The 12,322-nt window shown below is 41.3% G+C and overlaps 1 protein-coding gene across 1 annotated transcript; it reads right to left on the reverse strand.

The window, feature by feature from the left end:
• Positions 1-4,121: 4,121 nt before the first annotated feature.
• On the reverse strand, positions 4,122-10,911 carry LOC140014145 (uncharacterized). The gene is made up of 11 exons (XM_072064553.1): positions 10,624-10,911; positions 10,102-10,173; positions 9,827-10,006; positions 9,202-9,398; positions 8,464-9,105; positions 8,175-8,343; positions 7,601-7,874; positions 6,544-6,623; positions 5,897-5,973; positions 5,707-5,815; positions 4,122-4,271 (listed from the first exon to the last, which is right to left on the reverse strand). Exons 1-11 carry the CDS (start codon positions 10,909-10,911, stop codon positions 4,122-4,124), a joined length of 2,238 nt encoding a protein of 745 aa, XP_071920654.1.
• Between the last annotated feature and the right edge of the window lie 1,411 nt (positions 10,912-12,322).

A 12,322-nucleotide genomic window follows, 5' to 3' on the forward strand; every position in this document is an offset into this window, starting at 1 on the left:
TAGGACTGTTTTGGAAACTCAAGGCTGATTTTTTTTTTTAAACCATTGGAAACACGGATTAGTCTTCCTATTTACTGGTTCCCACGAATTCTAAGGTCATGTTCAAGATTGGAACTGATTTGGTTCCTTTTGGGAACAAGGGTGGAAAATTTGACTTGAACAGGTTGGAAATTTTGACTTCAATAGGTTGGAAAATTTGACTTGAATAGGCTGAATGTTCTTCTTCTTCCTTTGTTTTTGTTTTCTAATCAGCCAAGAAGAGTCAAATTTCGTGGCTAAAATGTTCTTAGTCAAGAAAGAAGATTATTGTGGTGAAGACAAGGATTTTGGCAGCTGGAATTTTGCAGCCTTGTTGTTTACCAAGATTTGATTCCCAAAACCCAGAAACTTCAAGATTCTTTTAAGAATTCAAGATGTTAATTCCCAGAATTCAAGAAACACAAAATTGAAGATGATTTCCTCCCCAAACAATCCAAGATTTCACGATTTGATCAAGACAGATTTTGGTTGGCTTCAAGAATCCCAACTAAAGTTCCAAGAACTTCAAGATTGTGGTTTTAAACAATCAGGAACTTCAAGAAACCCAAGTTTTGGTCAAGACAGATTTCCAGGAATTTTTGTAAGGTTAGCCAGCTATTTTTTTTTTTTTTGTATGTAAACAAGAACACAAGGTAATAACTAGATAGGACTCTAAAACCCTTGCTACAAACTGATTTTTTTCGGATGAACAGTAACCTCGAATGATCAAATAGAACAAAAGACTGGAATTGAATGGATATAACAGGATAGAAACAAGACTCAAACAAAGAATCAAGAATAAGACACAAAAAAAAAAAGACTGGACCAAACAAGGCTAACCACAGCAATTAAAAACAACTAGACACAAGTTTATGACATAACAAATCTGGAAAAATAACGCAAGAACACGAAGTAACAAATCTGGAAATTGCGGATAGCAACTTAGAACACGAAAACAGAATTTTCGACAACTTGACTCGAAAAGCAAATAAAAAAAAAAGGATATAACGTGATACCTCTTAATTAGCTCTGATTACCAACTGATACGAACGTCGCCAACCTTGTGACGAAACCCGTAAAAGATTAGCTTCAGGATCGACAAGAGGACACCAAGTTTGAAGCGGATGACCTCAACCCGTTAATCACGTGGTTAACGAACCTTGGTATAATGGTAGAAGACGCCACAACCTAGTGCGATTCTAGATTGATAAGTCACGAACACCTAGAGAAATTCTAATAAGGTATTCAAGAAGCCTTGGAGAAACCAAGAAAACTCTCAAAATCTGATTTATTGATTGAATCCTAAAACCATTGGAAGTGTGGGCTATTTATAGCCTTACATAGAGATGAACAACTAAATGTGGAACTAGTCTTGAGTTGTGGTCTTGACTAAGACTAACAATTGCAGGCTTGACTATTTCCATAAGACTAAAAATTGTGGGCTTGACCAAACCTTATGAGGTCATTGCTTAGGTAAATAACCTTATGAGGTCATCGCTTAGGTAAATAAAGCAAGGCTATGGACCGACCATAAAGCCCTTATTACAAACGACTTAACTAAAACAACAATTGTGATTAGATGGGCAGACGACTTGAGCTTATAAAGCGTGCCCACGCCTTATAATGACTTTGCTGCGATGAAGCTGAATGAACTGCTCGAGCTCGTGTAATCCAATGGCATAGCTTAACTCGTATCACTTAGGGGCGGTGGACAGATTTGGAAAATATTGCCAAGAAAGGAAACTCCAAGAATCCTAAGATGTAGGAGTGGTTTCCTAAAGTGGTTGAGAGAATATAGGAGAGTATCCTAAAATGGAGGAGAAAATATAAGGGAGTGTTCAAGTATTGTACTTGTCTCCTAAACTAATTTGGAGACAGGTTAGAGTTGGGACTCCTAAACAGATTTGGTTCCCCCCTCAACCGAAATTTCCAGAATTCCTTCCTCCTTGAAACCCTTCCCTAAGTCGGCTATACTCCTTATAAAACTCCCTCTTCACAACCGCAACTTGCCCAAGCAATTCGGCTCTCTCTCTATTCCAAGAAACAAGCAATTCGGCCCTCTCTCCTACAAGACAGGTTTGGTTCTTGTTACTCAAGCAATTCGGGTCCCATGGACTCCCAAGGTAAAGCAAGTATTGTTACTCAAGAATCTCCCAAGAAATTCACTCCTAAACCAAGAAAGCCTCGTATGGATGCAAGATCTTACAAAAAACTCTTTATTCGGAGAGAAGTGCAAGTCTTCAAGACCCAAGATGATCAAGATCCTCAAGAATCCCAAAAGGTAGTACAAGTAATCAAAGTTCAAGGTGATCAAGAAGTTCAAGAAGAGGTTGGCCAAAACTTTTGAATTCTTTTCTTTTCTCTTGCTGTAATTTTCTGGTTTGGGTTGGAACAAGAAGTAACAAGACAGGTTTGACAATAATAATACGGCTTCCTTCTTTGTTTCTTGTTGTCCGAATTTTTTTTTCTCTTTTCTCTTGCATTTTTTTTTTTGTTTTTTTTTTGACTTAAAGACAACACAAGTTCTTGTCCAAACGAGTAGAAATCCCAAAAATAAAGTCAGCCCTCAACACGCAAGAACCACCCAACTTCCTCAAACTAACAAGGTTTCTCCAAGACTTTCAAGAATTTCAAGATAGCGGTCAAGAACTACAAGAACCTTAGAAACCTTGTAGATTTTCTTCAAGATTCACCAACCCAACAAGTTTTTGTATCCCAAATCAGTTTAGGCAAGCTACGCACACAACTTGGATAACAATAACTACTTGGACAGATTTGACAACAAAGAAAAAAAACCCTAGCCGCGAAATTGGGGAAACCCTAGCGGTCTTTTTTTTTTTTTGCAGATTCGGCTATGACCCAAAGCTGGCAGAATTAATGCAACTAACACCACAAAACCTGGTCAGATTAGGCTAGCAACAATAACGACCACTTTGGACAGAATTGGACATCAAATCGTGACAACACAACCGCGGCAGAATTGAAGGCACAAACGACTCAAACAACAAGTGTCGAACAGATTTGGTGAACACAATACCGACCAGAATTGATGCAACCAAACGCAACTACACGACCAGAATTTTTGACAACAAAAGAAAGAAAACGGCACAACACAGCAACAAAGCTAACGAACAGTTTTTTTTTTTTTTTTGTTAACACGGCACAAACGGACAGATTTGGACTCGACTTCAACAACAAACAATGACCAGAAAATTTTTTTTTTTTAGACAAGTGCAGCGGAAATAAGGAAAACTAAGACAAAACTACGGATATAACGGAAGATACCTCCACCAAAGCTCTGAAGCCAACTGATACGTTCCTCAATCAACACGTTTCTAGACACGTAGCACGTTTGCCCAAAGATCTAGCGAGGTTGTCCAACGCTTGGTTCGCGGAACCTAGAATCAAACGGACGACACGATTTGACTTAGGTGGTAGACGACACTCCGATGAAGGTGAATACTCCAGGGGAATAGGTCGGATGAACAATCAAGGACAGGACGCAATATTGCTCAATAACCCTTGCCAAAGCAAGTTAAAGGCTCGAATTCTCTAGGAAGAAAACGAAAGTACTAAGAATTTTATTCATAAAACTTGTGTCTTTAACCTTACAAAGCTAGCCTATTTATAGGCTAGAGATAACAAGAAAACCCTAAAGACACCCTAAAGGGAAAAGTCGGCCAGCTTGTCTTCAAGATGGGCCGGCCCATGCCTTCTACTAAGCAACTAATCCAACTAAATAAATAACAACGACTAAGGCCCTACTCGGCCGACTCACAAAGAGGCCCACTTGATTCTTCATGGGCTTGGATCAAAGTGTAAGTTGCTTGATTGACTCTTTCCAAGCCTTCAATATCTCTATGGGCTCCATGTTGATCTTTGACAACTCGAACAAGGGCTTGGAGGGATTCTTTGAAGAACTTGGCCCGTGCACGTGTGACAGGGCTCAATGGGACTCGGACTGGGCTCTGGTTCATGCACACATCAGGCGTGTCCCTTCTAGGCTTCTCGGGTCGCTCCTCGTCCTCACTAGCGGAGTAGTCTTTGCTATGCGCCTCTTTGGTGCCATGGTTACTCCGGTTGTGGGATCTCACACGAGAACCTCATGTGAGACTTCTGGATAACTCGTCAAAATGAGTATGCAACTCCTCCATTTGTTGCTCACTGATTCTCCTAAGCTCATTCTTCATTGCGGCGAACAATAATGAGTGATCGGTGGTTGCTTGTTGTTGCTCCATGTCTTTCTTGATGCTCTGCAAAAGGTTAGTAACAAGCAAAGAAAATGCAAGTATAACCTCACTTCACTCCCTTAGTGTATCACTCACGCTCGTGTATAGTACTCAGATCGCTCTATTAGACTTACCAAGTACCTTTACTTGTTGGTTTAGGTAGTTGAGAAATGTTGCTCGAGTCCACAATCGTTACCAACCTTCCCGTAAGAGTAACCAAGAGTGTATGACACAGATGGGGATGGAAAATGAGGGGAAATGGATAGAATTGGGAAAGAAAGGAAAAAGGAAACCCTAGCTCTCTAAAGTGTAGGAGTAGTTTCCTAGAATGGATGAGAGAGTATAGGAAAGTTTCCTAAAATGGGTGAGAAAATATAGGGAAGTTTCCTAAAGTGGATGAGAAAATATAGGAGAGTTCCCTAAAATGGATGAGAAAATATAGGAACAGTTATCCAAGTGTTGTACTTAGTTTCCTAAATTGATTTGGAAAACAAGTTAGTGTTGGAAACCGTTTAGAAAACCTTACTAAAAAAATGATTTAAAAACTATAGTTACTGATAAAATATTGTTAAAAGTAACATAGTAAAGAAATATATAGGAAAACGAGTGCACAGGAATAGAATAATGCCTAAGTAATTTTTTTTCTGGGTTTTCACAGGGACAACTTGCTTTGACGCTGCTTAGGAAACCTCTCTTTCCTCAGGTGTAGATAGACCCAATCTCCAGGTTCAAAGATCATCTTATGACGGTGCTTGTTGGCTTGCTGGATGTATTGCTGGGTACGCTTCTCAATGTTCGCCCGAACGGCTTCATGTAACCTGCGCACAAAATCAACTTTCTTTTTCCCATCTAAGTTGGTTTGCTCAGAGGAAGGTAAGGGTGCCAAATCAAGGGGGGTCAGCGGGTTAGAGCCATAAACAATCTCAAAAGGTGAGTAGTGTGTAGCACTGTGAACAGTTCGATTGTAGGCAAATTCAACATGAGGCAATCACTCTTCCCAAGTTTTAAGATTTTTTTTAATCAAAGCCTGAAGTAGTGTGCCAAGTGTGCGATTGGCAACTTCAGTTTGTCCATCGCTTTGTGGATGACTGGTGGTGGAGAATAATAACCTAGTTCCAAGTTTAGACCACAAAGTCTTCCAAAAGTAACTCAGAAATTTGACATCTCTATCACTAACAATGGTCCTAGGCATACCATGCAGACGGACAATTTCTTTGAAGAACAAATTAGCAATATGAGATGCATCGTCAGTTTTGTGACAGGGGATAAAATGAGCCATCTTAGAGAATCTATCAACCACGACAAAGATGGAGTCATTTCCCCTAGGTGACCTAGGGAGTCCTAAGACGAAGTCCATGGATAAATCTACCCAAGGATAGTGGAGAATAGGCCATTGGGTATACAGGCCATACGGGTTTGTTTTAGACTTCGCCTTGTGACAAGTGACACATCTACCAACCATGCGCTCAACATCTCGATGCATGTGAGGCCAGTAGAAATGCTCTTGTAACATGGCTAGAGTCTTAACCATGCCAAAGTTTCTCATAAGACCACCACTATGTGCCTCCCTAACCAAAAGATCACAGACGGAAGAATTAGGCACACACAGTTTATCCACATGAAATAGGAATCCATCATGCAAAAAGTACTTTCCATGTGGGTTCTTAACACACGTAGCATATATGTCACCAAAGTCAGGGTCATGTGTGTAGATCTCCTTAATCATCTAGAACCCTAATAACTTAGCATCAAGGAAGACAAGCAAAGAATGTCTACGCGATAAGGCATTAGCTACCATATTCGTTTTACTAGTCTTGTACTTAATCACATAGGAAAAGGTGTCAATGAAGCTTACCCATTTGGCATGTCTCTTGCTCAACTTAGGTTGCCCCTTGAGAAACTTCAATGACTCGTGATCAGTGTGTATCACGAACTCCCGAGGGCGAAGATAGTGTTGCTAGGTCTCCAAGGCCCTTACCAGTGCGTACAACTCCTTGTCATATGTTGGGTAGTTTAAGGCAGCTCCTCCCAGTTTTTCACTAAAGAAGGCACAAGGCCGTTTGTCTTGTATGAGGACAGCGCCAATACCTACACCAGAAGCATCACACTCGATTTCAAAAGTCTTATTAAAGTTTGGTAATGCTAAAATAGGTGCATGTGTGAGTTGTTTTTGAGGGTAAGAAATGCTTGTTCTTGGGCTTCCCCCCAATAGAACTTGTCATTCTTCTTGGTCACGGCGGTTGAAGTCCTTGACAAAGCGTCGGTAGAAACCCGCCAATCCCAGAAAGCTGCGTACCTCAGGGACAGATGTAGGAGTTGGCCATTGCTCGATGGCCTTAATGTTGGACTTGTCTACTTTGATACCCTGCAAACTCACTACATAGCCCAAAAACACAAGTTCATTAGTACAAAAGGTGCACTTCTTAAGGTTAGCGTATAGACGCGCCTTTCGAAGTGTCTCAAAAACTAGTTTCACGAGCTCCAAGTGTTCCTGTTCACTGCGACTATATATCAGAATATCATCAATGATACGAATGCGCGGATCTAGACGAACAATCAAGTTGAAAAAGGCTGCACGTATGACCCCTCTAAACCCCGAGTTGATGAACTAAGATGAATCTCAACCCAACAACTAACGATTTAGTGAACCAACGGTTTGGGTAGAAGAACGCCACAATCAAGGAGTATACTTGATTGATAAGTTCAATTTGAATAAATTAAGAAAACTCTCAAGTATTCAAGCAAAGCTCTCTTGGAAGAGAAAAGTGAATAAACTCACAAATATTATGTAATTTCTGACCCCCTTAACAAGGAGGAAGTATGGCTATTTATAGCCTTTACAAGAATTATCCCTAATCCCAAAATTGACTAAACTAACCCTACCAATTAATGAAAAGGATTCGGCCAGCCCTAAGTTCATAATGGACTGACTTTAATTAATATTTAACTATGAAAGGATAAATAATAGAACTAACTTAACTCCTCCTTAAGCGTGACCCCTATGTGAAGGCACGCCTAACTAGCAACAGGCGCTGGAGGGTCTTCTACTTGGAGCAAAGTGTAAAGTTTTGAATCTTCATTTTCCAAACCTTCAATAATCTTTAAATCTTCTCCAATGCGACCTTGGATTGTACTCACAAGGGCTTGTAAAGATTCACACATCTTTTTGGCACGAGCTCTTGTAACTGGACCACTTGGTACTTGAATGACTTGTGCAACTTGTGTTTGACCAGCCTTGAGCCCCTCATCAATCCCCTCCTCTTGAAGGCGATTTGTCCCCAAATCAAGCTCGTCATCTGCATGAAAAGGACTCAAGTCAGCCACATTGAATGTAGCATGTACTCCATACTCACCTGGAAGGTCAAGTTTGTAGGCATTATCATTGATGCGCTCCACAACTTGAAATGGGCCATCACCCCGTGGAAGTAGTTTGTTGCGTCTTTGGATTGGAAAACGCTCCTTTCTCATGTGTATCCAAACCCAATCACCTGGTTCAAACACCATCTTGCGACGTCCCTTGTTGGCACTTTGGATGTATTGAAGGGTACGTTTCTCAATATTAGCTCCAGCTTTGGTATGCAAATCCCGCACGAACTCAGCCTTTTTCTTACCATCTAAGTTAACTCTCTTAGAAATAGGTAAAGGAGACAAGTCTAAAGGTGTGAGAGGGTTAAATCCATAAACAATTTCAAAAGGTGAAAATTGAGTAGAAGTATGCACAGTGCGATTATATGCAAATTCAACATGAGGCAAGCAATCTTCCCAAGATTTAATGTTCTATTTAATAATTGCGCGCAACAATGTAGATAAAGTCCGATTAACCACTTCAGCTTGTCCATCAATTTGTGGGTGACTAGAAGTAGAAAAAAGCAATTTAGTCCCTAGTTTACACCACAAAGTCTTCCAAAAGTAGCTAAGGAACCTTACATCCCTATCAGAAACAATGGTACGAGGTACCCCATGTAAACGCACTATGTCTCTAAAGAATAAATCAGCCACATGTTTAGCATCATCAGTTTTATGGCAAGGAATGAAGTGAGCCATCTTTGAGAAACGATCAACTACCACATAAATGGAATCATGCCCTTGTCTAGTTCTAGGCAATCCAAGTACAAAGTCCATAGACAAATCTACCTAAGGTTCATGTGGGATGGGTAAAGGAGTGTAGAGTCCATAAGGATGTACCTTTGACTTTGCTTGGTGACAAGTTACACACCTTTGTGTATGCCTCTCGACATCCCTCTTCATGCGAGACCAGTAGAAATGCTCTTGGAGAATTGACAAGGTCTTGGCCACTCCAAAATGTCCCATGAGGCCTCCACCATGAGCCTCTCTAACCAACAAAAGTCGCAAGGAGCACATTGGTATACATAGTTTACCTTTGTAGTACAAGAACCCCTGCGACACAGAATAATGCTCACGAGTAACCCGTGGCAAGGTGGTGAAAATCTCACCAAAGTCTAGGTCAGCTGTATATAAATCCTTAATGAATTCAAAGCCAAGCAACTTAGTGTCTAGTGTAGTGATTAGTGTATACCTTCTAGAAAGTGCATCCGCCACTGCATTAGTCTTTCCAACCTTATATTTGATGACAAAAGCAAAACTATCAATGAAAGCCACCCACCTCGCATGCCTTTTGATCAATTTGGTTTGTGATTTGATGTGTTTGAGCGATTCATGATCAGTGTGGAGTATGAATTCCCGAGGTCTGAGGTAGTGTTGCCAAGTTTGGAGAGCTCGCACCAAGGCCATCAACTCCTTGTCATAAGTTGAGTAGTTCAACGAAGCACCATTCAACTTCTCACTAAAGTAGGCCACTGGTTTCCCCTCTTGAATGAGCACAGCTCCAATACCTACACTAGAAGCATCACACTCTACTTCAAAAGCCTTGTCAAAATTAGGTAAACTTAATACAGGTGCATGTGTGAGCTTGTGTTTAAGTAATTCGAAAGACTTAGCTTGTTCTTCTTCCCATTGGAATGTCACATTTTTCTTGATAATGGCTGTAAGTGGGGCAGCAATGGTGCTGAAATCCTTGACAAAGCGTCTATAAAAGCTTGCCAAGCCATGAAAACTCCTTACCTCATTTACACTGGTTGGTATTGGCCACTCATTTATGGCCTTCACCTTTTCTTGGTCAACTCGTATTCCCTGGTCACTCACAACATAACCTAGGAAGACAAGTTGATTAGTGCAAAAGTACACTTCTTAAGGTTAGCATAGAGGCTCGCCTTTCGAAGTGCATCTAAGACCATTCGTACATGCACAACATGCTCTTCTGCACTCTTACTATAGATCAAGATGTCATCAAAGTAGACTACCACAAATTTACCAATAAAAGAACGCAAAACATGGTTCATTAACCTCATGAAGGTACTAGGTGCATTAGTTAAGCCAAAAGGCATGACCAACCACTCATACAGACCATGTTTTGTTTTAAATGCTGTTTTCCACTCATCCCCTTCTTTCATTCGTATTTGGTGATAACCACTTTTCAAGTCAATCTTAGTAAATATAATAGCACCATGTAACTCATCAAGCATGTCATCTAATCAAGGTATGGGATGGCGATACTTTACCGTTATGGCATTTATGGCTCTACAATCAGTGCACATCCTCCATCCTCCATCTTTCTTTGGCACAAGTAGGACAAGTACAGCACAAGGACTTAGACTCTCTTGAATCCAGCCCTTACTAAGCAAGTCCTCTACTTGCCTTTGTTGCTCCTTAGTTTCCTCCGGATTAGTCCTATATGGTGCCTTATTAGGAAGGGAAAAACCAGGAATGAAATCAATTTGATGTTCAATTCCCCTCAAAGGTGGCAACCCATTAGGTATATAGCCTCAGGAAATACATCTTGGTACTCCTGTAAAAGGTTAGCAATAGCACTAGGCAAAGAAGCACCAAGTTCATTAGTGAGCAAAGACTTTTTACAAAACAAGATAAGCAAAATCTAGTTAGAGTGCAAAGCCTTTCTCACATCTCTAGTTCTAGCAAGCATGATGGATTTTCTCTCCTTTTTTCCTTCAATGGCCGAATGTGAAGTGTCAATTTTATGAGAAGATGGTTCGGCCATTTTGCTCTTTGTATCATGCAAATTTTTCTTTTTAATGTCACAATGCATGTCATATTCCTTTTGCAACCCAATTTGGTCCTCATGCACTTGTTGAGGTGTAAGAGGTGCAAGTGTGATCTTTTTAGTATTGTGCACAAAGGAATACTTATTCAAGAATCCATCAAAAATGACCCTTTTATCAAATTGCCATGGCCGACCCAAAATAATATGAGTAGCTTGCATAGGCACAACATCACATAAAACATCATCTTTATATCTACCAATGGCAAAATTAATTAAAACTTGCTTATGAACACGTACCTCACCACTAGTATTCAACCATTGTAGTTTGTAAGGTCGGGGGTGATCACTTGTTGGCAAGTTCAATCGTTCCACCATGAGTGCACTAGCAACATTGGTACAGCTCCTTGGGTCAATTACCAAGCTACAAAGCTTGTCCATCACATGGCACCTTGAGTAAAATATGTTCTCTCGTTGAAGGTCATCTCTACCAGCTTGAGTAGTTAGAGCTCGTCTTGCGACCATACCAACTTTACCATGAGCTGGTATCTCCTCAAATTCCTCATCTTCCTCAACCAAGGGAGGCATGTCCTCACACTCATCCTGATACGCTCCTCGATCCACGGTCGAGACACGTAGCACGTTTGCCCAAGGATCTAGCGGGGATGTCCAACGCTTGGACTGCGGAACCTTTAATCAAACGGACAACACGATTTGATTGAAGGTGGTAGACGACACTCCGATGAAGGTGAATACTCCAGGGGAATAGGTCGGTTGAACAATCAAGGACAGGACGCGAGATTGCTCAATAACCCTTGCCAAGCAAGTTGAAAGGCTCGAATTCTCTATGAAAGAAAACGAATGCACTTAATAATTTTAATCATCCAAAAACTAGTTTTTAACCTTACAAGGCTAGCCTATTTATAGGCTTAATGAAACAACGAAAACCCTAAAGAAACCTAAAGGGGAGGTCGGCTACCTTGTCATCAAGGTGGGCCGGCCTCATGCCTTCTACGGAACAACTAGTCCAACTAAAATGGAAAACAACGACTAAGGCCCTACTCGGCCGATTCGTAAGGAGGCCCACTGGAGTCTTCCTGGGCTTGGACCAAAGTGTAAGTTGCTTGATTGATCCTTTCCAAGCCTTCAATATCTCTATAGCCTCCATGTTGATCGTGGACAACTCGAACAAGGGCTTGGAGGGATTCTTTGAAGAGCTTGGCCCGTGCACGTGTGACTGGGCCCAATGGAACTTGGACTGGGCCCTGGTTCATGCACACATCAGTCCCCTCCTCTTGAGAAGGATTTGCCCTCAAATCTGGATCCTCCTCACCAAGAAACGGGCTCAAGTCCGCGACATTGAAGGTCGCGCTAACATTGTACTCCCCAAGTAGCTTCAACTTGTATGCGTTGTCATTAACCCGTTGGAGCACACGAAAAGGGCCATCCCCTCTGGGGGATAATTTGCTTTGTCTCTGCTTGGGGAACCTCTCTTTGCGTAAGTGTAACCAAACCCAATCACCAGGCTCGAAAATCATTTGGCGGCGGTGCTTGTTAGCCTGCTGGGTGTATTGCTGAGTACGCCTTTCAATGTTTGCTCGAACGGCTTCATGTAACCTGCGCACAAAATCGGCCTTCTTTTCCTCATCTAAGCTCGTGTGCTCAGAGGAAGGTAAGGGTACTAAATCAAGAGGGGTCAGTGGGTTAAAGCCATAAACAATCTCAAAAGGGGAGTAGTGTGTAGCACTGTGAACAACTCGATTGTAGGCAAATTCAACATGAGGCAAACACTCTTCCCAAGTCTTAAGATTCTTTTTAATCAATGCCCGAAGTAGTGTGCCAAGTGTGCGATTGACCACTTCAGTTTGTCCATCGCTTTGTGGATGACTGGTGGTGGAGAATAGTAACCGAGTGCCAATTTTAGACCATAGAGTCTTCCAAAAATAACTCAGAAATTTCACATCCCTATCACTAACAATGGTCCTAGGCATACCATGCA

Source organism: Coffea arabica, chromosome 9c (genome assembly GCF_036785885.1).
Source record: "Coffea arabica cultivar ET-39 chromosome 9c, Coffea Arabica ET-39 HiFi, whole genome shotgun sequence".
NCBI classification, from domain to species: Eukaryota; Viridiplantae; Streptophyta; class Magnoliopsida; order Gentianales; family Rubiaceae; genus Coffea; species Coffea arabica.